Below are 27,712 nucleotides of genomic sequence, written 5' to 3' on the forward strand. Positions count from 1 at the left end.
AATAGAACAGTTTTATATAGGTTGCTTTTTATAACCCTAAAACCAATGGGATGTTTGTTACAGTTTAGAAAAGTTATGTTAAGGATGTTTTTTAGGCGTCTAGAGCAACATGCGTACTTGCTTTATAGAGTGCAGTGGAGTAAACATATATTTGAGAATCTTATTGTGAGGAGTAAAGTAAGTGTAACACTGGAAGTGCTGTATGTAACTGGCAGGGATCCTGGAAACCCAGGTGATGCAAACTGAAGAAACATTTCTTCATGTTAGAAACATCTGGTTGAGGCTGAGATGATGTAGGTTTACAAAAAGAAGTGGAGATTGATAATGAACAATCAAATTTTGTATACAAAGATTGGTGTAGTTAGTAATCTGCAATAACGGATATTATATTGACTGGAAAGATTTGAGTAAAGTGGCTATGTACATGCCTGTATTTGGCAATAATGGTGTAGATTGTTGTGTTGAGTTTCTGGCAAAGTTGATCTGCAGTTAAGTACAGGTTTTGCTGCACTCTACAAAAGTTGAGGAATTATTACAAGTGAAGGTTTCTTTTTGGAATATGACTATTTGAATATTGTCTCCTGCAACTATCAAGTTGAGAAACTTAATGGTTAGTGCTTTTACTGTACTTCAACTTTCATCACTTAATGAGGAACTAAGGCAATGAGGAAACATCTTTATGGTCTGATTATGTTAGCTTTTATGGAGGTGTAATTTTTATTTTTAACTGTAAAATTAAGATTTACATATAGATTACTGTGGTTAGAATTTTTTTAAACCAATGTAATTAGGAAACTTAGAATGTATTTCTCAAGATTAGCAAGAAAAGATTTGGAAAGCCTTTCATGTCACAAGAAACTTAAATTTGTATCTGGAAAATCTTTGCCTAGCCCCACCTGCCTAACTCAAAGCAGTGCTACCTGGTCTTAAAAAACATCAGAGCAGACAGATCTCTGCCCCTCCTCTTCTAAAAGACAGGACATCTAATCTTGCACCTGTACAGTTGGCTGATTGAGATTTGATAAGAAACGGGAGTAAAAGTAGGCCATCTGGCCCACCAATCCTGCTCCACCATTCAATAAGATCGTGGCTGATCTGGCCATGAACTCATTCCCAGCTACCTACCTGCCTGCCTTTTCCCCGTAGCTTGCCTGATGGATCCATTTCTTTCCAGATGCCTCTATTTCTTCTTTAATGATAGCTTCAAGCATTTTCCCAACTACAGATGTTAACTAACTGGCCTATAGTTACCTCCCTTTTGTCTACATCATTTTTTGAACAGTAACATGGCATTTGCAGTCTTCCAATCCACTGGGTCCTGCCCAGAGTCCAGAGAATTTTGGTAAATTATCACCAAAGCTTCTCTATAACTTCTGCCGTTTCTTTTAGTACCCTGGGATGCGTTCAGTCAGGACCAGGGGACCTATTCATCTCCAGGCCTACAGATTTGCTCAGCGCTGAACTTCGGGGCGAGAGGTCGCAAGTTTGAATCCGGCTGGCTCCCTTGCATGCTCTCCATCTGTGCTGGGTTAAGAGCTGGTGATCTCTTAAAAAACTCACCCGGCAGAAGGCAAAGGCAAAGCACTGCTGTAACTTGCCACGTACATGATTTCCCAATATGTCAGTGTGGTGTGGAGGGAAATTGTCTGCCAACTGGAAGTTCCAGATGCAACCTACATCTTAGTGATAGCTATTTATCACTAGTCAAACACTAGTTAACCTACAGTATTTGGAACCTGTGGTGATATACCAGAAAACCTTACTATCCTAGTGACCAACTTCGTTAATGAATAAAAAACAGTGAGTGTTTGCAATAGATGTTTCAATTGGTTTCATAGAACATGCAACAGTTCAGCTCGAGAAAAGGCCTTGCAAGATCTTTTTGCCAGACATGATGCCAATTTAAACATCTGTCTGCCTGTGTCCTCTAATTTCCTGCCTATTCATGTGTATGTTTAAACATTGCTGTCATATTTGCTTCCTCCATTTTGCTGAATATATTCCAAGCACCTACTATTCTGTGGCTTTAAATAAAAACAGCCAACATAAATTACCTTGAAACATTCCCCTTCAACCTAAATCTATACCCTCTAGTATTTATACTTCCACTCTGGGGGCAAAGACTTTCTGTCTATCTTTCATTTAATTAACTTCTCTCAAACCACCTCTCAGTCTCCAGCACTCCAGAGAAATCAATCCCAATTTATCCAGCCTCTCCTTAATTGCTAATAAATGATAATCCAAGCAATGTCCTGATGAACCTCATCTGCACCCTCTCCAAAGCCTTCATGTCCTTCCTAAAATGTTGCAACAAGAACTGCGCTCTTCAAATGTGGTCAAGAAGTTTTTTAAAGCTGCAACAGTACTTCCTGTCTTTCATTTATCACACTCTGACCAGTAAGTATTTGTTTCTAGGTGAGAATGATGAGTCACAATTATTTCTAGAAAATTATTCTGTGTAGCTAGCTAGAAGACCACTGACTGGAATGGGATGTCTGACCACATGACTAGCAAATGAACAAGCATGGAGAAGAGAATTAAACTGCAAGATAAAAGTTGAACTAAGCTTGATGCTTGGCTTTGAATTTCAAACATACTATGATCTTTACAATGTAGTGGATTCATGTTAATTGGAAAACATCAGGACCAGAGCCCTTTGGCTTAATTAAGCTGCAGCCCCAATTATCTGAAGTTTCATGGAAAAAGCTAAAAATATATTAAAAAGACACTGAGTAACAAATTAAAACACAACCAATACTACTACAGTACTAAAAAACTGTATTAGTTCCTAATTCTTATCAAGGGAGGAATTTATCTATCTCATTCTTTTGACTGTAAATGAAAAAAACCTAGTACAGATTATGGACTGCCTTCATACAATATGGTTGATGACTACATCCTTCAAATTCTTCAGGTTTCCTAACATTGAAGTAGTGAAATTATTTCATTTTCACTCAAGGCCATTTGTGGCATCTCTAAACTTGAATGCTTGAATCTGCAGTAAGGAAAAAACACTTATCAATTACATAAAATGGCTGTTTTTTTTTAAAACACAAACATGCAACTGACACTTTTTTTTTTAAAAAAAACAACTGTTCACTCGAAACACATTTAACAGCCACGCAAGTGCACACAAAATGACGCTAGTTAGAAATTGATCAGCATTAGTCTCCTGCTCCAATTAACCATATACCATATAACAATCACAGCACGGAAACAGGCCATTCCGGCCCTCCTAGTCCCTAGTCCCACCTACCCGCACTCCAGCCCATAACCCTCCACTCCTTTCCTGTCCATATACCTATCCAATTTTACCTTAAATGACACAGCTGAACTGGCCTCTACTACTTCTACAGGAAGCTCATTCCACACAGCTATCACTCTCTGAGTAAAGAAATACCCCCTCATGTTTCCCTTAAACTTTTGCCCCCTAACTCTCAAATCATGTCCTCTCGTTTGAATCTCCCCTACTCTCAATGGAAACAGCCTATTCACGTCAACTCTATCTATCCCTCTCAAAATTTTAAATACCTCGATCAAATCCCCCCTCAACCTTCTACGCTCCAATGAATAGAGACCTAACTTGTTCAACCTTTCTCTGTAACTTAAGTGCTGAAACCCAGGTAACATCCTAGTAAATCGTCTCTGCACTCTCTCTAATTTATTGATATCTTTCCTATAATTCGGTGACCAGAACTATACACAATATTCCAAATTTGGCCTTACCAATGCCTTGTACAATTTTAACATTACAGCAGCATAGTGCCTTAAATAAATGAAAGGAATCCTAGCTATTTTCTCAATTCATTTTTGTTCTTTAAGAGTTGACCCAAATAAGCAGCTGCCACGATTAACCAACAGCCCAATTAATCAGATTACACTGTTTAGAATATCTCTCAGTTGTACATTATTCTCATACTTAATTTTGTTTCCTTTCTTCTTTTAGAAAGACTAGTCATGATGGGTTTGACAAAGCTGGTTTTGTACCTTACCATGTGCGGCATTTATGCTCTGAGTAAACCCACCGAGAAGAAGGATCGGACCTTCCATGATAAGGAACTGAGTGACAAAGTACATGATGACACAGAGAACTTCGACTATGACCACGATGCTTTCCTTGGAGCTGAAGACGCAAAGACATTTGACCAGCTCACTCCTGAGGAGAGCAAAGAGAGGCTTGGGTGGGTGTAAGAACCAGTCAAAAAATGCTCGGCTTTAATAGGTTATGTTAGAAATGCTGGAGCTGTATGTATTTCTGTGTTACTGATCAGAATTATTTTACATCATTTGAAAGGTACAAGATGTTGATACTGAATTAGTATCTGCGTAGCTCAGTACTTGGGGATCTAGGACATGAGTTCCATTCTATAACCATCAGTTAATGCCATGTACTTCTTCGCCCTCCCCCTCCCCAATTGAAGTTGTATGCCATAACGTTAAGGTTTGGTAAATCATTAAATGATACAATCAAGTGTTTAACCATTTCTGGCAAAATTGTTAACTCTTGAGTTTTGAGAATTATACACCAGAAGGGTTTTCAAATTAGATAGTTACAAGTATTGCCTGAATGTTTATGATTATGAAGGAGGCATTGATTGTGTGGATACCGAGAGGCTATTTCCCAGGTCTGAAATGGCTAGCACAAGAGGGCACAGTTTTAAGGTGCTTGGAAGAAGGTACAGAGGAGATGTCAGGGAAGACTTTTACACAGATAATGATGGAATGGGCTGCTGGTGACGGTGGTGGAGGCAGATATGATAGGGTCTTTTGAGATACTCCTGGATAGGTACTTGGAGCTTAGAAGAATAGAGTGCTATGGGTAACCCCTGGTAATTTCTAAAGTAAGTACATGTTCAGCACAGCATTGTGGGCTGAAGGGCCTGTATTGTGCTGTAGGGTTTCTATGTTTCAAAGAGGATGCTGGTGGGAGTGACGGCAGAGCAGAGAGGGCTTGCAGAGGGAGTCATTCTCAAATGACAACCATGGCTGACAAAGTAAGTTAAGGACTGCATAAAAGCCAAGGAAAGCGTATACAAGGTTGCAAAAGTGAGTGGGAAGCTTTTAAAATCCAACAAAAAGCAACTAAAAAAGTCTTGAGAAGGGAAAAGATGAAATATGAGGGCAGACTAGCCAATAATATAAATAATATAAAACAGGATATAAAGAGTAAAAGGGAGGTGGTAGTTGATATTGAACCATTGGAAAATGATGTTGGTGAGGTAGTAATGGGGGCAAAAAAATGGAAGATGAACTTAATGGGTGCTTTGCATCTATCTTCACTGTGGAAGACACTAGCAGTGTGCCAGAGGTCTGTGAGTGTCAGGAAGTAGGAGTGAGTGTCATTGCTATTATCAAGGAAAAAGTGCTAGGCAAACTCAAAGGTCTTAAGGAGATAAGTCATGTGGACTTCATCACAGAGTCCTGAGTGAGGTTGTTGAATTGCAAATGTCACTCCACTTTTTAAGAAGGGAGGAAGGCAAAAGAAGGAAAATTATAGGCCAGTTAGCCTGACCCCAGTGGTTGGGTGTGTTGGAATTTATTATTAAGGATGAGGGTGTTGGGGGTACTTAGAGACTATTAATAAAATAAGTCAAAATCAGCATGATTTTTGTAAAGGGAACTCTTGCCTGACAAATCTGACGGAGTTCTTCGAGGAAGTAACAAGCATGGTATTCAAAGGAGAGGCAGTGGATGTCATTTACTTGGATTTTCAGAAGACGTTTGATGAGGCTGCTTAACATAAAATCCTATGGCATTTACAGGAAAGATACTAGCATGGATAGTGGAATGGCTAACAGGCAGGGGGCCTTTTCTGGTTGGCTGAGAGTGACAAGTGGTGTTCCCCAGAGGCGGTATTGGACCGGTAATTTTCACATTGTTTGCCAATGATTTGGATAATGGCTTTGTGGCAAAGTTTACGGATGATATGAAGATAGGTGGAGGGGTAGGTAGTGCTGAGGAAGCAATGCAATTGCAGCAGGACTTGGACAAATTGGAAGAATGGGCAAAAAAATGTGGTAGATGGAATACAGAGTTGGGAAATGTATGATGATGCATTTTGGTAAAAGGAACAATAGTGCAGACTATTATCTAAATGAAGAGAATGTTCAAATATCAGGTGCTCAGGAGTCCTTCTGCGAGACTCCTAGAAGGGTAATTTATAGGTTGAGTCTGTGGTAAAGTAGGCAAATTCAATGTTGGTATATTAAGGGGACTAGAATATAAAAGTAAGCAGATAATGCTAAGTCTTTATAAGACCCTAGTCAAGGTGCATTGAGAGTATTATCAACAGTTTTGGACCCCATATCTCAGAAAGGATGTGTTGTCATTGGAGAGGCCAGAGGAGGTTCATGAGGATGATTCTGGGAATGAAGGGGTTAACATATGCAGAGCATTTGGCAGCTTTAGGCCTGTACTCACTGGAATTTAGAAGAATGCAGGGGAGGGGGACGATCTCATTGAAACCTGCTGAATGTTGAAAGGACTAGATAGGGTGGATGTGGAGAGGATGTTTCCTATGGTGGGGTATCCAAAACTGGAGGGAACAGCCTCAAAATTGAGGTTAAAACAGAGGTTACAAGGAATTCTTTTAGCTAAAGAGTAGTGAATCTGTGGAATGCTCTGCCACAGACTGTGGTGGAGGCCAAGTCTGTGGGTATATTTAAGGTGGAAGTTGATCATTTACTGATTGGTCAGGGCATCAGAGGATATGGTGAGAAGGCAGGTTATGGGGTTGAGTGGGATCCAGGATCAGCCATGATGGAATGGAGGAGCAGGCTCAATGGGCCGAATGACCCAATTCTGCTCCTATGTCTTGTGATCTTATGAAAATTGGGATGAATCCTAACTGTTTGACTGCCATTTTGATTACCAACTTTTTTTCTTCTCTAGGTAAGATGGCTGTAGCCTTTAATTTCAGGTGATTTTGATTGCTGATGCTACTGTTCTCTGAAATGTTTGTCTCCCTAAGCCATATCCTCTGACCCATTTAGCACTCCGGCCAGCACAGGCTTTATTTACCTGAGATACGTATTAGAAATTTAATCAAAATACAAAATATGCTGAATTATAATGGAGATTTGACAGCTTTAATATGAAACCATTTACTATAATTCCTTAATAAAAAGAAAATTGGTAGAAGAAATTTTACAAACAAACAATGCTGTAATCCCAGACTAAATGTGTTTATTTCTTAATCAAACTGCAGCTAGGTGGGTACTCAACACACAACCACTTTTTAATGATTAATTGGCTGCAGGATGATGTTTTCTTTGTGATTTCTTCTTCCCAGCAGGAAGCTGTAGTCTGGAGGTTATAGAGTTGTGTTGTCTTCGCAAACTTCTGTAATTCTGTGGAATGTCTCTGCTTAATGTGATTTATTATCTTCAAGATTTAATTAATTTCTTTCCTTCTCATCATTTTCTCTTTAACTACTGTTCTGGGCCCAGAGTGTCCTTTCTTCAATTGCTTCCTCTATTTACTAACCATGCTAATCCTGCTCTTATATTGCAGCATGGCTATGAAAACAATTTAAATATTCATTGTACAATATGCAGAAAAGCTACTTGGATATTGGGGGTAGGCATACAAAATATTTTGCTGCATCTGAATTGTGTGTGTGTGACCCAGAGTGTGGGGTGGAATTTCTTTTCTGGTGAGTCTGGAAGCAAGTCTAATCTGCATGTTAATTCAGTGGATAGCTTTCTAGTCTCCATGTTTGTTAGAAACTCTTTGTTTTTGTTAGCTGACATACTAACATTCTGAGTTGGTTTTATTTACTACCTTGCAGAGCACAGTCTTGTTCTACACTTTTTGGCAGTTACAACAGTTTTATTCAAGTTCTCATTAGTTTACCTTGTGTCTGCCCAAGAAAACCTTTTGTGTGTCCAGGTTTTTGCAGCTTCCCTATCCCTTGGGACATTGTCTGAAATACTCACTAATGTCCATTTCTGACCTTCCAACCCTAACCCTAAAGCATATTTTCCTTGCATTAACAAAGGTTTACTTTAGTTGATGAAAATCTGTTTATTTTGATGCAAATTAAAGCGGTTCCATCTCTCACTATTTGATGATCAGATTTTTTTCAATCGAGTGGTTGGATTTGAACTTTGGTTCTATGTATGAAAGAATAACAATACATTAGGTAGGTTCCCTTACTTCAATCAAATATAAAGATTAGGAAGATTTAGTTGGTCTCTGGTTTGCACTCATTAATTAATGCCAAGTTGAGCAACTTGTATATCCAGATGATCTGTGTGCTGAGGTTAGTTTCCATGCAGTTTATCTAGTACACTGGAATCTGTTTTGGATAAGATTTGGATTGCACATAGTTTTGGCCCACCTTTCTTTCCCCACAATGCCCAAGTGGTTAGACTCTTAATGAAGGTCTGCTTCACAGGAGTCCTTCAGATGCAGGACTGGGCCATTTTGGGACAGAAGTTTGTTGGTAAGGAGAGGGGATTGGTTTAGAAACCTAATGGTACTAACAACCTTTGCAATTGCAGCTATTATTTTCCCTATGATACCAGTTGTTTCCTAAATGGCCACTTAATTTGGAAAAAAAACTAATTGCTTTCATCAAAGGCACTTTTATATTAGTTTTACACTAGTGCTCCGAAATGTAGAGAACTGCTTTTGGTAGCACTCTAAGTATAAAACTGTTGGTCTACTAGATGCACAATACCACGATGTGGTCTTAAAATTCATAAATTAATTTTCTATTATTTACCTGTTATTTGAGGTCTCTAAGAACAAGAGTGGTATACAAATCTGATGCTTTGTTTCTGGGATTCCCTGTAAAAGTGCCTCTTGATCAGCTTCTCCAAGCTTCTATCCTAATTCTCCCGGATTTTCTGACTCTCCCAACAGAAAAATTGTAGATAAAATCGATGGAGACAAGAATGGGTTTGTTACAGAGGAGGAACTTAAGAATTGGATTAAACTTTCTCAAAAGCGTTGGATTTACGAGGATGCTGAACGCCAGTTGAAGGGTCATGATCTAGACGACGATGGTCTCGTGAGCTGGGAAGAGTACAAAAATGCGACCTATGGGTCCCTGTTGGGTAGGTTAATTTTGAAAACCCTTCAAGGTCCAGAGTCTGACCCTGTCATCTACACATTTTTTGTCTCTCTATTTATAGAATGATAGTAGATAAAATAGATGAGGATAAGGACGGATTTGTCACGGAGGCAGAGCTGAAGGCCTGGATAAAGCGGGCTCAGAAGAGGTACATCTTCGAGAATGTTGGGCGCCAGTGGCCAGATTTCGACACTAACCAGGATGGGCTTGTTTCCTGGGAGGAGTACAGAAATGTAACGTACGGCTACTACCTGGGTAAGGAGCAGCAGGCAGGACAATGAGCAGCATGCAAAAATTGCGGGACGAGGATTGATGGCTGTAAAACGGATGGTGGAATTATGGTGTTGACCTACCATACTGAGCAAATGATTCAGTAAGAATTCCTTTGCTCTTTGCATGTTAGAGACTTCGGCTTCACTAATTCTGACAGGAGTGGGTAGTTTGGCAGTAGAAGTTAATATCCATCAGAATTATCGTCTCATTTGAACCCGTACTGCTCTTTAAATGTACAGCTTTATCCTTGGGTTTCTTTTATCTTTATTCCCTCCTCTACCTAAACCAAGTGACTATTTTACTTGTATACAAGTTCTTTGATTTAGTTGGCTGCTTGACTATGGGCATAAGAATAAGTAGGTTGTTGATCCTGTTCCACCATCCATTTAGATTATGGCTGATCCATACCTTGCTTCCATTCACTAGCTATTGGAGCTTGTGCCGAACATCCTCCTTGGATATGAGGCTGCAGTATTCATTAACTTTTGGGAGGATTGAATTTTAGATTGCATTCATATTGGGAGTGAGGGAGAGACAGTTCATTCCTGACCTTTGTTAGGCTGACTGATGTTATTCTTCTCTAATGTCCAAATAAACAGATGAATTTTTGTAGCTATTAGAAAACTGTATGTAAAACGTGTATATAGGAGATGGTGTGAAGGAAGAATTGCAGGGTAAGAAGCCATTCACCCTGTCAAGTCCAATACTTTAAGTAATTAGTTACCCTCTCCCCAAATTAGAAATTTCCCTCCTTTCAACACTTCAGAATGCTGCTTTGAATCGGTCCTTACAGCAACTTTAGTGTGTTGGCGTATGGGGCACTCAACGTAAAGGTGTAATAAAGTGTGTGGAAGATATTCATAGACTTTAGAACAGGTGGATATGTGACATTTTAAAGCTGTGAAATGCAATGTTTTATATCGTGGTAGGAAGAATGACAAGCGACAGTAAACTAGGAAACAATTTTAAAAGAGGTACAGAAGAATAACACTTTGAGGGTTTGTGTGCATCGTTTGTTGAAAGTGGCAGATAACCCATTCATATTGTCAGAGGTCAGAAGCTAGCGGACATAGAATGATATTAGTTGGCAAAACAATTAAGTGACGAGGAGAAACATTCTTATGGAGCAAATGGTTAGGTTCATCTGCACTACTAAGATTAGCTGCAAAGACAGATCCAAAAGCAGAATTCAGAAGTGCTGGATAAAAATCTGAATGGAGAGAATTTGGCTTCATAAGATATAGGATCAAGAATTAGGCCATGTTACCCATTGAGTCTGCTCCACCATTTCATCATGGCTGATCCATTTCCCTCTCAGCCCCAAGCTTTTGCCTTTTCCCTGTGTCTCTTCATGTCTTGATTAGTCAAGAGTCTTATCAACTTGTATCTTAAATATATCCAACATCTTCGCCTCCACAGCTGCCTGTGGCATCAAATTCAATTCTTCGCCTCCACAGCTGCCTGTGGCATCAAATTCAACAGATTCACCACACTCTGGCTAAAGACATTCCTCCACATCTCCTTTCTAAATGGACGTCCCTCTATTCTGAGGCTGTGTCCTTTAGTCCTTAGACTCCCCCACCATGGGAGACATCCACTCCATCAAGGCTCATCAACATTCGTTAGGTTTCATTGAGATTCCCTCTCATTCTTCTGAATTCTAGTGAGTAAAGACTCAGTACCAACATACACTTTCAACCCTTGAATCATTTTCATAAGCCTCCTTTGAACCCTCTCCAATTTTAGCATATCCTTTCTAAGATGACGGGTCCAAACCTGCTCACAATAATCCAAGTGAGACCTCAACATTACATCCTTGGTGCAATCAATCATTGCAAATTTTTCAGGTTGGTTCCATGCATCATTTTCACACATCTCTGCAGGGCACTGTACTATCCAGTCATTCACCAGGTAAGGAAATGCATTGTAAAACATTGTTTTGTTATTGAAGAGTCCTTCCGAATGACCACCCTAATCAACTGGCAAAAAGCGGATTTCTAATACATTAAACTAATTCTATCTTCATGCAGTAATTACAAAATGATAAAGGCGAAGCTGGTGTCTGTCATGCTGCTAAGGCTGCATCAAGTTGAGGGAGTATTCAGTTTGGTCAGTGCTTGATGTTGATGCTGTTTGGCTGTAATGGGACAAATTTTTCCCATCTCATTGTTTTGAATCCAATTACAAGTATTGGTTAATATTATGCATATTATAATTGATGTTGTAAACCATTTGTCTTGTATCTTAGTTGCTTGAAACCCCTTGGTTGGGATGTTATGTTATTTGAATAATCATTTTTAGTACATCTGGTTTCAATTGGGGGGGGGGGGGTGCAGGAAAGGTAGGGAAATCTTTGAACAAATGGAGAGTTCTGGCCCTGTGACTGACTCAGTGGATCAGTGTGTTTTGCTTTTGTAAAAATGTGCCAGTTTACAGACATGTAGGGACGTGTAGATGGTAACACATGAAGCAAGTAAGGGCTTGTGAACATGCTGCTCTGAATTTGCTTATCTTTGGATGTGGAGTTTTGTGAAGCACCTTTGAGTATGACATCAATATGTAAGAGTGGTGAGTAGATGCTGCAAATGTTTATTCACGTGTTCTTTTCCCAACTTGATATTCACTTGTCAGTGACTCACTCCTGAAAGTGATGTAGAGCCTCACGTTTGTGGAATTTGATGTGCTGTATTACTCAACTGCTGTGTTAAACAGTTCATCATAGATGTGGTTGGCATCTAACAGAAAACAAAATGTGAGGATCAAGCTCCTTTTGGAGCAGATGAAAAGGCATTTTTCTGTATACCTCTTGTAGGATTAGATCTCTGACAAACATTTCCCTTTATTAATCACTTGTTGAAGATATTAAAAATATTTGAACACTTTAGTTTATGAAACAAACTAAATTATTAACACTGTACTGAAGTAAAAATGCTAGTCTGTACTATATGTATTTGTTTGTTGTAGGATTGTTAGCATTTGCAATCAGATAATCTGGATGTTTATTGCACTGTTTTCCCATTCCCCTGATATTGATAAGCAAGGCCAATTTTTAGCCTAGGTGATTCCAGCATCTTCCTGTAAGTAGGGTTTGAAGGTACGTTTCACAAATAGGGAAAACTCCTTTGAATGAATGAATCATAGTAAGACACAAATAAGATGGTGAAGAAACACTACATCGTCTCTTTTAAGGATGTTCTGGTGTTCTCTGTACAAGATAGCTGAGGAATTATCTAATGATTAGGTGGGACCAAAGGCAAAGAAGTAGTTTAAAAGTTGCTTTGACAGACAGCAGAGATTAAGGAACTTTATCTGGTATCCAACATTTGATCTGAAATTTTGTTCACTCACCATAAGACCATTTGGCTTATTGAGACTGCTCTCAATGGCTGATCCCTAAGCCTCAAACACCTGCCTTTCCCCCTGTATCCCTTCATGCCCTAACTGATCAAGAATCTATCAACTTCTGCCTCAAATATACCTAATGTGGACTTGGGCTCCACAGCTGCCAGTGGCAATGAATATCACAGATTCACCACTCTCTGGCTAAAGCAATTTCTCCTCATCTTCATTCTAAAAGTATGCCCCTCTATATTGAGGTTGGGTCCTCTGGTCTTATACTCTCCAGATCCACTCTATCAAGGCCTTTCACCACTCAATTGGTTTCAATTAGGACACCCCTCATTTTTCTGAATTCCACTGAATTAAGGCCCAGAGCCATCAAGCATCCTGGAATCATTTATGAACCTCCTTTGAACCCTTTCATAAAATTATGAAAGATAAATAAGGTACAGGCAGGAAAGTTATTTCCACTGGTAGGTGGGACTAGAACTAGGAGGCATAGCCTCAAGATTCGGTGGAGTAAATTTAGGATGGAGACGAGAAGGAACTACTTTTCCCAAACAGTGGTGAATTTGTGGAATTCTCTGTCTAATGTAGCATTGAAGGCTGCCTCAGTAAATAAATATTTAAGACAAGGTTGGATAGATTTTTGCATTCTAGGAGAATTAAGAGTTACGGGGAAAAGGCAGGTAAGTGGAGGTGAGTCCATGGTCAGATCAGCCATGATCTTGAATGGTAGAGCAGGCTCGAAGGGTCAGATGGCCTACTCCTGCTACTTCTTATGTTCAACACATCCTTTTTAAGATAAGGGGCCAAAAACTATTCCCAGTACTCCAAATGAGGTCTCGCCACTGCTTTATAAAGCTTCAACATTACATCCTTGCCTTTATATTCTAGTCCTCTTGAAATGAATGCTAACATTGCATTTGCCATCCTCACCACAGACTCGACCTGCAAATTAGCCTTCAGGGAATCCTGCACAAGGACTCCCAATCCCTTTGTGCCTCAGTTTTTTTTCTATATTCCCTACATTTAGAAAATAGTCAACTCTAATTTCTTCCATGAAAGTGCATGACCATACACTTCCCGACACTGTGTTCCATCTGCCACTTTGCCCATTCTCCCAATCCAAGTCTGTCTGTAGCCCCTCTACTTCCTCAAAGCTGCCTGCCCCTCCACCTATCTTCATAATATCTGCAAACTTCGCAACAAAGCCATCAATTCCGTCGTCCAAATCATTAACAACACAGACCTCAGAGTAACACCACTACTCAATGGCTGCCAATCAGAAAAGGCTCCCATTATTCCCACTCTTTGCCTCCTGCCAATCAGCCACTGCTTTACCCATGCTAGAATCTATCCTCCAGAACCATGGGTTCATAGCTTGTTAAGCAGCCTCATGTGGCACCTTGTCAAAGGCTTTTTGAAAATCATAGTACAGTTGGCCCTCCTTATCCGCGGGGGATTGGTTCTGGGACCCCTCGCAGATACCAAAATTCACGGATTGTCAAGTCCCTTATTCAACCTTGGGACCCAGCGGAAGCCCAGACCTTATTTAACCTGTCTCAGTGCGGTGGACATTAGGATTTGGTGGCAGAGATCTGAATCCGCAGTGTTTCTGTTCGCGAACATAATCACGAACACGATTGAAAATAAAGTGGACATAATAAAGCGATCGGAAAGAGGTGAAATGCCATCGGTCAATCGCAAAGCGTTAATCTACGTCGGTCAACGATCGGAACAATTTTAAAGGATAAAGTGAGAAAGGCACTGCCCCGATGAAAGCTACAATTATTACTAAGCAACGCAGTGGTTTAATTATCTACACACGCATCGCCCGGCACGGTGGAGAGCGCACTCAGGAGCGGTCTGTCCTGAGTCCCGAGAACTTCCGTTCCCGAGCCCAGCGCTGAAATATACGTTCTTAAGTGTTTTATATGCATAGAAAGGTAAAATATATACTATATACTAAGACAAACGTTTGACTAACTGATGCTAAATAATACTGGATGTACCTGTTCTGACTTACTTAGTAAGAGAACTTCCGATTTTTTTCGATCCCGATCCACGATAACCCACGCACATCCTCCCATATACTTTAAATTATCTCTAGATTACTTATAATACCTAATACAATGTAAATGATATGTAAAATGGTTGTTATACTGCATTGTTTAGGGAATAATGACAAGAAAAAAAAGTCTGTACATGCTCAAACAACAAGTGCTGGAAGAGCACTTCTGGGTTTTCGTGATTCGCGGTTGGTTGAATTCGTGCATGCGGAATTCACGGATAAGGAGGGCTGACTGTACACAACATCAACCAATTCTTCTTTGTCTATCCTGTTTGTTACTAAGAATTCTAACAGATTTATCAGGCAAGATTTTCCCTGGGAAACCATGCTGTGACCTATTTTATCATGTGCCTCCAAGTACCTCGGAACCACATCCTTAACTATCAAGTCCCAACCTCTTCTCAACCACTGAAGTTAGACTAACTGGCCTATAATTCCCTTTCTTCTGTCTCTCTCCCTTCTTGAAGAGTGGGGTGACCTTTGCAATTTTCCAATCTTCTGGAACCATTCCAGAAGCTAGTAATTTTTTAAAGATTATTATTGATGCCTCCACAGTCTCTTCAGCCACCTCTTTCAGAATCATGGGTTGTACACCATCTGGTACAGGTGACTTATTAACTATTAGACCTTTCATTTTCCCCAAACTTTCTCTCTAGTAATGGTAACTTCACACACTTCATGCCTCCTGACACAGGGAACTTCCACCATACTGCTAGTGCCTTCCACAGTGAAGACTGATGCAAAATACTTACTCAGTTTGTTCACCATTTCCTTAACTCCCAGTATTACCTCCAGATTGTTTTCCAGAGGTCCCCCATATCCACTCTCACCTCTTTTACACTTTAAGCATTTGAAAAAAAGATCCGGTACAGTATCCTCTTTAATATTATTGGCTGGCTACTTTTGTATTCCATCTTTACATTAATAACCTTTTAGTTGCCTTCTGTTGGTATTTAAAAGCTTCCCAGTCCTCTAACTTCCCAAAAAATTTTGTTCTATTATATGCCCTCTCTTTGGCTTTGACTTATAGACAATAGACAATAGGTGCAGAAGTAGACCATTCGTCCCTTCGAGCCTGCACTGCCATTTTGAGATCACGGCTGATCATCTACTATCAATACCTGGTTCTTGCCTTGTCCCCATATCCCTTGATTCCCCTATCCATAAGATACCTATCTAGCTCCTTCTTGAAAGCATCCAGAGAATTGGCCTCAACTGCCTTCCGAGGCAGTGCATTCCAGACCCCCACAACTCTCTGGGAGAAGTTTTTCCTTAACTCTGTCCTAAATGACCTACCCCTTATTCTCAAACCATGCCCTCTGGTACTGGACTCTCCCAGCATCTGGAACATATTTCCTGCCTCTATCTTGTCCAATCCCTTAATAATCTTATATGTTGCAGTCAGATCCCCTCTCAATCTCCTTAATTCCAGCGTGTACAAGCCCAGTCTCTCTAACCTCTCTGCGTAAGACAGTCCGGACATCCCAGGAATTAACCTCGTGAATCTACGCTGCACTTCCTCTACAGCCAGGATGTCCTTCCTTAACCCTGGAGACCAAAACTGTACACAATACTCCAGGTGTGGTCTCACCAGGGCCCTGTACAAATGCAAGAGGATTTCCTTGCTCTTGTACTCAATTCCCTTTGTAATAAAGGCCAACATTCCATTAACCTTCTTCACTGCCTGCTGCACTTGCTCATTCACCTTCAGTGACTGATGAACAAGGACTCCGAAATCTCTTTGTATTTCTCCCTTACCTAACTTTACACCGTTCAGATAATAATCTGCCTTCCTGTTCTTACTCCCAAAGTGGATAACCTCACACTTATTCACATTAAACGTCATCTGCCAAGTATCTGCCCACTCATCCAGCCTATCCAAGTCACCCTGAATTCTCCTAACATCCTCATCACATGTCACACTGCCACCCAGCTTAGTATCATCAGCAAATTTGCTGATGTTATTCTCAATGCTTTCATCTAAATCGTTGACGTAAATTGTAAACAGCTGTGGTCCCAATACCGAGCCCTGTGGCACCCCACTAGTCACCACCTGCCAATCCGAGAAACACCCATTCACCGCTACCCTTTGCTTTCTATCTGCTAACCAGTTTTCAATCCATGTCAATATCTTCCCCCCCCCCCCCCCCCCCAATGCCATGAGCTTTGATTTTACCCACCAATCTCCTGTGGTGGGACCTTATCAAATGCCTTCTGAAAATCGAGGTACACTACATCCACTGGATCTCCCTTGTCTGACTTCCTGGTTACATCCTCAAAAAAACTCCAATAGATTAGTCAAGCATGATTTACCCTTGGTAAATCCATGCTGGCTTGGCCCAATCCTATCACTGCTATCTAGATATGCCACTATTTCATCTTTAATAATGGACTCTAGCATCTTCCCCACTTCTCTTGTTTGCCACGGTTGTGTCATTCTTCCTTTAGAATATTTCTTCCTCTTTGGGATGTATATATCCCGTGCCTTCTGAATTGCTTCCGGAAATTCCAGCCATTGCTGCTCTGCCGTCATCGCTGCCAGTGTCCTTTTCCAATCAATTCTGGCCAACTCCTCTCTCATGTATCTGCAATTTCCTTTACTCCACTGTAATACTGATACATCTGACTTTAGCTTCTCCTCAAATTTCAGGGTGAATTTGATCATACTATGATCTCTTACCACTAAGGGTTCTTTCACCTTAATCTTTCTAATTAATTCTGGTTCATTGCACAACACCCAATCCAGGATAGCTGATCCCCTAGTTGACTCAACCATGAGCTGCTCTAAAAAGCCATCTTGTAGGTATTCTAGAAATTCCCATTCTTGGAATCCAGCACCAACCTGATTTTCCCATTCTGCCTGCATCTTGAAATCTCCTGTGACTATTCTAACATTGTCCTTCTGGCAAGCATTTTCTAACTCCCATTGTAACTTGTAGACCGCATCCTTACTACCGTTTGGGGGTCTGTATATAACTCACGTCATGGTCTTTATACCCTTGCAGTTCCTTAGCTCTATCCACAATAATTCAACACCTTCTGATCCTATGTCACCTCTTTCTGATGATTTGATTTCTTTTTTTAGTACTGACAGAGCAACACTGCCCCTGTACCTTCCTGTCCTTTTGTGTATCCTTGGACATTAGCTCCCAGCTGTGATCTTATTTCAGCCATGATTAAGTGATGCCTATAACATCATACTTACCAATCTGTAACTATGCTACAAGTTCATCAACCTTATTCCATATACTGCGCACATTCAAATATAACGCCCTCAGTCCTATAGTCATCCTTTTCAATTTTGTCCTCCTTTTCTGTTGCAACTCATCCTGTTGACTGCAATTTTGCCCTATCGTTGGCCTCTCCTTGCGAGGAGTCTCACTGCGCATTTCCTCTGTTTGTGAACCAACTACTTAGTCTTCAGCACTCTCACTCCAATTTCTCCCCCCCCCCCCCCCCACCGATTATTTTAAACCCACTCGAACAATTCTAGCCAACCTGCCCACAAGGATATTGGACGCCCTTGGGTTCAGTTGTAACCTGTCCCTTTTGTACAGGTCATACCTTCCCCAGGAGAGATTTCAATAATCCATAAATCTGAACTCCTATCTCCTGCACCAGTTCCTCAGCCATGCATTCACCTGCCAAATCATCGTATTCTTACCCTCACTGGCACAGGCAGCAATCCAGAGATTACTACTCTGGAGGTCCTGTTTCTCAGCTTTCTACCTAGCCCCCTAAAATCACTCTTCAGGACCCTCTCACCTTGTCCACCATATGTCATTGGTGTCAATATGTACCAAGACTTCTAGCTGCTCACCCTTTCCCTTGAGAATGCCATGGACACGATCCACGACATTCCTGATCTTGTTGCCACGAGGCAAAATACCATCTGGATGTCTCTATCACGCCCATGGAAGCTCGTCTCGGTTCTTCTGATTAATGTCTGTCAACATTGCAGTTCTCACCTGAGCCACAACACCAGTCTCAGTGCCAGGGATCTCGTAACTGTGCCCCCCCCCCCCCCGGTAGGTCATCCCTCTCAATAGCATCTAAAGCTGTATACTTATTACTGAGGGAACAATGAGCTCAGGTGTATTTTGCACTGGCTGTGCATTTCCCCTCCTCTTGTGAAGGTCACCCAGTTACCTGTCTCCTATCTGATCATTCCCTAATGTTGAACTATCTGTTTCCTTGGACTTGATAACACTTCTTCCTTCCCTCTCTCTTTCACCACCCTGACACAACATACTTCTAAATTTAAAAAAAAAATGGTTTGATTTCCACAGAAGATGGAGAGGCCGATGATGGTTACAACTACAAGCAAATGATGGCAAGGGATGAGCGTCGGTTTAAAAAGGCTGACCAGAATGGAGACTTGTTTGCCACAAAGGAGGAATTCACTGCTTTCCTACATCCAGAGGAATATGACCACATGAAGGACATTGTTGTGTTGGTTAGTACTGCCTTGTCTTGACCTATCTTTCATCTCCTGTGGCCCCCGCCCCACAATACCTTTTGAGCTTTGTAGTTTATGCCACTGCATCTTGATGCTTTGAGCTTTGAAGAAGCTAACTTCTTTACAGTAACACTTGACTATTTTTTTGCTTCATGAAATCAACTTGAAAATGTTAAATGGGAATTACTGGTGCTTTAAAATCTGAGCTAGAAAAAAACTACTGTGACCTATTTTGTTTTTCAAAATTAACTTTGCAGGGATAACCTGTGTATTGGTATTTGGATTGGTTATATTATCCTGTTTCCTGAATGATCTTTAAAATTATATTTGCTATCATCTTGTCCCCAAGCATCCTGTGGAATGTAGTCATCAATCTGCATTATAAACCTTAGTGGGTTTTCTTCTAAAAGTTTCCCTCGTTTCAACACTTGTATTAGGGAGTTCTCTTGGATATTTTCTTTTATTATTTTATTATTTATTTTTCTGAAACTTCATTAGTTACGGTGATGCAATAGATGTTTTTGTATATTATGGAAGGCCTGTATTGCAGTCAAATTTTTTGATTGTATCTACACATTGACTCTAACTTGATTAAAACTCCCAAAGGGAACAGATATCAAGTTATTTCCATCTCTTTTCAACTAGAGTTACAAGTAACCTTTACTATTCTGACAGGAAACCATGGAAGATATTGATAAAAACGGAGATGGCTTTATTGACTTGGAGGAATATATTGGTAAGTAGACCAGAATTATTGGAAGAATGATCCACTGCAGAAATAAAATTAATGGTGAAGTTGTACCTAATCACCAATGTCAGCTTGTATGGTGTTTTTTTTTTTGGGAAGCCTGGCTTCTCAACAACATAACTATCAAAAAGGCAAGTTAATGTAAATTGAAGTATTTACCTGGAGCTGAAATCATGCTTGAGCAAAGGATTTTGACTTGTTAGGTCAGATGAAGTAATAATTATTGAAAGCTAAATTATGTAAGAATGTTAATGAAAATCATTTAGCTGTGGTGCCAGATTGGCTGAGGATTGGCCATCTGAGGAAATGCATCCATTGATGAAATGGGATGATGCGTTGGTGCTAGAAGTACTTTGGGGTTTGAATTAAACTTGCATGAAGCTTCGCACAATTTCACACCAAGTATTCAACACTCCATTGTAGAACTCCGGCAAGATGGTGGCACGCTGGGATGCAGCACCCTGTATGGGGCCAACCACAGATGTTGCCTTTTTTATATTGTAAGACACTGCTGGACATAAAGAACTTCAAGTACTGCAGGTCTACCTCATCAGCGAATTGCTCGTTGGTGGAGGAGCTGAACTTGGTGTGGACCGTGTTGCTGACTGCTACAGAGGGTCATTGGAGTCTGTGCAGAAAGGCATTGTGGGGTCCAACAGCGGTGATTGTCTTGGTTTTTCTTGCGATTGCAAGACCCTGTTGGGTATTGGTAATGTGGAGTACTGCAAGTACAGTTCATTGGTTTATTGATGGGACCATCGGCAAGGGATCTGTGTGGATCAGGTCTCATGCTGTGGTGCTGCCTGTTGCAGCCACTTATCGGATGATGTTCGTCTGCAGACTGCTGCAGGCTTGTTCTTGTCACCAACATCCATGGACTCAGGGACTTGGACTATTTTTTTTTGTGATTGTTTACTGCCATCTTGTGTGTGCTCTCTATGCCTTGTGATGTGTTTTGTACCTTGGTCCCAAGGAATGCTGTGTTGTTTGGCGGTATTCATGTATGGCTGAATGTTCAAGTTAAACTTGAACTTGATATGAGGTATGCAAGGATAAACTTGGGTTTCCAGTTGCCTGTCACTTTAATCCTCCTTCCCACACCCATTCTGATCTGATTTTTTGTATTCCTCACCTTTGTTCTCTGCTTTAACCTTGCAGGCTTAGAGCGTAATGTTGAATTTAACAATTTTGGGTAAACGGTTATTTTCCTCTCCACAAGTCGGCTATATTTTCCTGTTTTGGTTTCTTGCCTTCTGCTGTAGTATTTGTTACCATGTCAGCTTTGGCCTGCCTGCATCATGATCTCTTTTGCTGATTTCAGGTGATATGTACACTGCAGACAGTGACGGCCATGAGCCGGACTGGGTGAAAACCGAGCGTGAGCAGTTCACAGAGTTCAGAGACCGCAACAAAGATGGCAAAATGGACAAGGACGAAACCAAAGACTGGATCCTGCCAGCTGACTATGACCATGCTGAGGCTGAAGCTCGTCATCTTGTCTATGAATCTGATGAAAACAAGGTGAGCTGTGCATGCAGTCCGTTCACTCAACAGCTAAGTGATAATTCTTAACTTACTACTTTCATCACAGCTCTGGAGACTGTAGTTGTCAGGGGCTATGTACTTTCTATACCATTGGGAATAACCAGTTGAGTCACTCCTTAACATGCCAAAGGCTTTATATATGCAGGCTGATCATACTGTCATCTGAAAAATATCCTGTGGAGCTCCTTTTGTGGCATAATTACTAAAAAAAAAAAAAAAAAAAAGAGTATCAGCATTTAGATAAGATTATGGTGTGTAATAAATTCTGACAAAATTGGATATTGAAAACAAGTAGTCTGACAGGTGAGCAAATGTGTGCCTTGTGGAGGTATTTTTAAGAAGTGTCTTGAGAAAAGAATTTTCAAAAATTAGCAAAGCTGGAGATTCTTAGTAAGTTAGGCAGTATCTTTGAAGATTCAAATCAAGGGCCTTTTCACAACTGGTAAAGTTGAATGATGTGTGTTGGAGTAGTTGGGAGGTGGAGAGCATGATTTTTAATTATGGTTGAGTCCAAGATCGTCCAGCTAACGCTTGCATTTGGCAGTATCTAAGAAGTTTGTGAAATCTTGTTAACCATAACTCAACTGCCGGGAATAGTGTGATTTGGGGGGGGGGGTGGGGGGGGGGAATGAATAGGGCAGTAAATGAGGTCTGATGGCATGAACATTAATTTCTGGTAATTGCCCTCCCCCTTCACCATTCCCTTTCCTCCTCTCATCTTATCTCCTTACCTGCCCATCACTTCCCTCTGGTGCTCCTCTCCCTTGCCTTTATTCCATGGTCTTCTATCCTGTCCTATCAGATTCCCCCTTCTCCAGTTAACTTCTCAGCTCTTAACTTCACCCCCCCCCCCCCCCACTCCCAGTTTCACCTTTCACCTGCTACCTTGTGCTACTTCCTCCCCTCCCCCAACCTTTTCTCAGGTCCTGATGATGTGTCTCGGCCCAACGTATTGACTGTACTCTTTTCCATAGATGCTGGTTGGCCTGCTGAGTTCCTCCAGCATTTTGTGTGTGTTGTAAAGAAGAATGCGAGAAATGAGACGGTCAACACAACGGTGTTGGAAATCTGAAATCAATTAGATAGTTGGCAGTACTTGGTAGATAAGGCAGCATTTGTGGATCAAAAGCAGCTGAGGTGGTAAATGAGGTGCTGTTCCTTGAACTTAAGTTTTGATGGTAGCAGGCCAAGATTGAGAACTGAAGTGATACATGTTGGAAGCTTGGCCATTCTTGTGGACAGAACAGACATTTTTTTCAAAGCAGTTTCCCCATTCAGGTTTGCTTTTTCTAATATTACTCCATTCCTACCCCATTCCTTCTCACCATCCAAAGACCAACACTTGTACTTTTTCCAATATTGCATTGTATTTGGTTTAGTCAGTGGGGAGGTCTCACTGTTGGGGAAACCAAATGTAATCCGAGTAGACTTTTTGAAATCTGCACAAAAATGACCAAGTTTCTGCTTGCCAGTCTTTCCTGTTGGTGTCAAAACAGGTCAGTTCTATTGCAAAGTCATCTACCAGTAATGGTAATTCAGTTTTTCTCTTTCCACAGATTCTGTCTGATCTGTTGACTATTGCCAACATTCTTTTTTTATTTCAGATTTCCTAAAACTACTGTGATGTGTATCTAGCTGTTTTGGGAATGTTGTAGAGAGAGAAAAAAAGTAGGCTTTGTCATCTGCCTCTATTTGCATTCACCCAGATGTGATTAACAAGCACTAACCACCTTTTGTTCAAGTGTTCAGGACCAACAGAGGTTAATTCAAACATAGTGAAGTCACAAAACCTGAGTGATAAGTTTCAGTCTTCCTCAGTGGAAAAAGGTCATGGAATAAAATGTATAAAATAGACAGTTTCAGTTTAAAAAATTAGATTTGCAAGGTTAGAAAGCTTGGACATAATGGGTGGGTTTTTATTAGGGACAGGATTGTTTGTTTACTGACATTGTTGTGGTATTGAGTTACTTGATTTCCTTGTACCATTTCTTCCATCGCCCCCACCCCGAAATCTTCTGCAGGATGGAAAACTCACAAAAGAAGAAATAGTGAAAAAATACGATCTATTTGTGGGAAGCCAGGCTACAGACTTTGGAGAGGCCTTAGTAAGGCACGATGAGTTCTAAGTACATGGATAACCACTGCGGAGAGAACAAGAATCCATTCCATAAAGGATAATTTATTTTTTACAATGTGCAGTTTTCACTCATTACATTCTCTAGCTGCCATAGAGTTTGACTTGGAAGCAGAGAAAGTTGGGGGAAGGGAGGGGTGGGAAGAAAGAACAGTTAGGGATGGGGAGGAAGGGAGGTGGTTCCAATGAGACAGCCATCCTGAACCTAGAGGATAACATGTAATTAGATGTTTACTTGATATGTATCTGAAAAAAGAAACTTTGTATAATGTACTTTCCCCTCATTTGATCAAATATTGTAGAACTTCTAAAGCAAAGTTTGTACAAGTTCCAGGAAACCCACCCTGGCTTCCAGCAGTCAAAAACAATGAAGTGTGCTTTCAGATGGGGTTTTTTCTTACCTGAAGAGAGTACAGTTGCCATTTTGTTGTTGCTTAAGACAATATTGCTGGAATGCACGCAATGGAAACAAAATGCATACTCTGTAAGCTACCTTTGTTGCCTTTCAGAGTGGGTTCTTGTAATATTTACTGCTAAAGTATCGCATTATGTGAAGTTAATGGGAAGAAGACCAGCTGATTCACTAAATGTGCTGATTGAATAAGAGAAGGGGAGGAGTACTTTGGCAAAGTTTTCTCTAGGACCTCCAGATATTATGGTGAGTCCTAAAATCTCTAGGACTGGCTGTTTTCAATGATGTGACATTTTATCCCTCAAAGTAGATATAAATCTATATAGTACTGATCACACAATAGCAATCACTTTATTTATCCTTGAGCTTTTCAGTGGCCCGGTATGGTCAATGTAGTACAAGTCTAGAATTAAAGTTTTGCCTCTAAGAATAGGTGCCCTGTTCTGCTGATCACTAGCTTTGAAGGCATATTGCTCAATTTAAATTTGTTCAAACAGGTAATGTGCAACTGCATTATTCCTTATTTACTGCCAAAATGTATTTGGAGAATATAAATAATATACTTCAATAAGACCCTTGCAGTCATTCACTAAGTAAATTCAGTTTTATATTTGTACATACAATGAAGTGTATGTAGTTGTTTCTAAGGGATTATTACATTGAGTGTATAAATGGACTGTTTATCTTGTCAGGTCCACTTGAATCAAAAATAGATTTCTAGGATCAGCATCACTATCTGCTTTGGTGAAACAATCAATTCTTGATCATCTTCATGGAACTGGAAAACAAAAGACAACTGACTAGATATTTATCTTTTCAGTGACAGTATGATTTGTATTCTTTGCATTTGACTATTCTGGTGTGCAGTAATTTGGGCTCCATTGCCATGAATAGTTTGGATGTGGAGAATCATTGTAATAAAGTTCACAAGTGAAGTGGGAAGGAGATGTGATGACTCCAGTGTTGAATAGTGTGCTTTTATTTTGTGATGAATGAAGTCTAATTTGCACCACTCATGCAGTGTAAGTACAATATTACTCTCGGGTGCAGTAGTGTTATTACAGTTAAAAATGCATAATGTAGCCTGACTCTCACTCCGTTATCCAAAGCAAACTCAATATCCAGGATTATGATTTTTCTCTCCTTGTCCCTAAGCCACCAACTGTACTCCAACCAGTATTTGAAAGAAGCTTTAACAATTTTATCAATATTCTTCCTGCCTAAACATTAACATCTTTCTCGTTGAATTGTAAGCTTACATTTCTGTATTTAATTTTGTTTGATTCCTCGCACTTTGCTTTAAAAGCCTGTGCAGGTTACATTTAATAGAGGTATTTCTTCATGAAGTATTTAAGGCTTGGCCTTTCTTCCATGCTCAGCTCAATTCTTGAATCAGAATAATGATGGCCTCATAGTAAAACAAGATGATATCACCATATGGGTCATTTATCTCAATTGAGTCGTGTGGGTTGAGAAGCTGTAGAAGAGTCTTATAGAAAATTACAGTTGGGCAGCATTTTGCTCTACATTCTATTTCGGCTTCCTTTTGATTCCTGTTCCTCAAATAAAACATCCTGTTCAAAACAGTGAAAATGTGATTATGGTCTTTGCAGAGTTTTGATGTTTTTGCAGACATTGGATTCTTCAAATCACAAACGAGAAAATTTGCAGATGTTGGAAATTCGAGCAACACACACAAAATGCTGGAGGAACTCAGCAGGCCAGGCAGCATCTATGGAAAAGAGTGAACAGTCAACGTTTCGGGCTGAAACCCTTTGGCAAGACTGGAGTAAAGAGCTGAGGAGTAGATTTAAATCCTCAGCCTTTTTTCTCCAGTCCTGCTGAAGGGTTTCATCCCAAAATGTTGACAGTTTACTCTTTTCCATAGATGTTGCCTGGCCTGCTGAGTTCCTCCAGCATTTTGTGTGTGTGTTGACTGGATTCTTCAAAAATAGTTTCACGAGGGTTGCAAGCTTATGATATGAATGTTTGGAAATGTGCTTAACGATACTGCCATGTTGGCCTGTGACTGAACGCTTTTACTAACCCCTTTTGCCCTATTGCCCTTCCTCCACAGAATCCTGATTCCAGTCACTTACCTAGCCTTGTTAGAATTGAATTTGATTATTTATAATATTTCCATTTAAATATTAAGTTTAAATTCAGATTTGTGCTTGTTGGCAAAATGGAAAGAACAGATTTATTGTGACTTTGGGTTCATTATCAACACTTGGTTTTGTAGAGGAAATGCTGCTTGATCTAATCAGTGTTGTCACTCCTTCCCAATGTGATCATTCCTTGCTTAACACTGCCAGAAATTTTAAGCTAATGCTATTTTGAATTGTCCAATGTGTTTGAATTTTATTCTTTTTAGAGATTGTGGAGATTTCTTTATTCCTAAATTAACGATTGAACTGACTGGCTTGGTAAGGCATTAAGCTGACAGTTAAGAATTGGGCACATTCCATTCATCTTGTCACAACCCAAAGTAGATATCCTCACGAGTGACAAAAGTGAATCACATTCTGGGAGCATGAGTTGTTCCCAGAAAAGGGCAGCTGTTTGCATCTGCAGTGTAAAGCACTTGAATGAAACCATTTCAGTTTTTGGTAGTTTTGCTAAATACTGGCTTTATCTTTAAGCAGGATGCATACATTTATAAAGAAAATTTTGTGCAAAATTTTAGACAAACCAAGTTTTCTGTTTTCTAATATTAGAGTTCACTTACTCAGTGTTTCAGTAGACAAAAGATGTACTAACGATGTGTGATTGGTGCTGACATTTTTGTGAAAATGTAATAAGTCATATGTCAAAGTGAGCTGGGAGTTCTTGGAAAATGTTCTGCCTCAAGATTCTGATTGTCCCATATTCTATTATTAACCCACTGTATTTTGAATAAGAGATCTGCATGGGGAAAAAATAACAGCCCATTTATTAAATAAGTGATTTGATGCCATTTTATTGAGAAGTAAGCAAAACCTAATACCTCAGCATTACATAGACAAGGTGTGGCAATAAGCAGTTACCTGAAGAATCACATCACCAGAAAATTACTTTGGTTCTAAACAGTCTGAAATGTATTAAGTGTACAGAGTGCATACTTTGCCCATCAGTTCTTAATAGCAACTAATGTTTTTTTTTGTAAATTAGACTACTAGAATCATGTGACAAGAATAACCTTCTGGTAGGAGAAGGGTGCAGTACATCAGATATTCAGCATGGCTAGTACATTTCACCAGTCCACAACATTTATGCCCTGTGACCCTTGACCTGAGTTGTTACTTGCAATGTTCTTGAATTTACAATATGAACGTGAGTACATTTCAATGTAAGATGTTTGCTTCAAGTTGAATTCTAATCTTCAATAAAAAAATTTAAAATAAGACTTGTTGACTTTTAAGCTTGTCTTAATTTTTGCTGCTGGTAACTTTGTAGATTTGGAAGTCATGTCAAATCACTTACAACTGCAATTAGTACATTATTGGTCTTTATTACCACTTTTTTTGTTCCATGCACTTGATTACCAGTTAACAAATTGTTTTTTCTTGTATTGTCATTCAACTGTATTTCTGGGTACCACCAAATGAAACGAATTTCTTCAGGACCAAGCTGCACAACACAGTACATATAACTCTCACACAGAAGTAAT

General features: G+C 40.0%; 1 protein-coding gene across 2 annotated transcripts in view; it reads left to right on the forward strand.

Annotated features, from left to right (window-relative positions):
• Positions 1 to 27,448, forward strand: part of LOC140738887 (calumenin-like) — a 31,509-nt gene extending 4,061 nt beyond the window's left edge. Inside the window, exons 2-7 of one of the 2 annotated variants that reach the window (XM_073066880.1) lie at positions 3,947 to 4,181; positions 8,869 to 9,062; positions 19,055 to 19,221; positions 19,900 to 19,960; positions 21,294 to 21,493; positions 23,539 to 27,448. In XM_073066880.1, coding sequence (XP_072922981.1) covers positions 3,958 to 4,181; positions 8,869 to 9,062; positions 19,055 to 19,221; positions 19,900 to 19,960; positions 21,294 to 21,493; positions 23,539 to 23,643 — 951 coding nt within the window. In that variant the 5' untranslated portion in view covers positions 3,947 to 3,957 and the 3' untranslated portion in view covers positions 23,644 to 27,448. Of the gene's footprint in view, positions 1 to 3,946; positions 4,182 to 8,868; positions 9,063 to 9,140; positions 9,335 to 19,054; positions 19,222 to 19,899; positions 19,961 to 21,293; positions 21,494 to 23,538 lie in introns of both variants that reach the window. The other variant, XM_073066879.1, reaches the window with a different exon arrangement.
• Positions 27,449 to 27,712: the final 264 nt, after the last annotated feature.

The sequence above is a fragment of the Hemitrygon akajei genome, chromosome 14 (genome assembly GCF_048418815.1).
Source record: "Hemitrygon akajei chromosome 14, sHemAka1.3, whole genome shotgun sequence".
NCBI lineage: Eukaryota > Metazoa > Chordata > Chondrichthyes > Myliobatiformes > Dasyatidae > Hemitrygon > Hemitrygon akajei.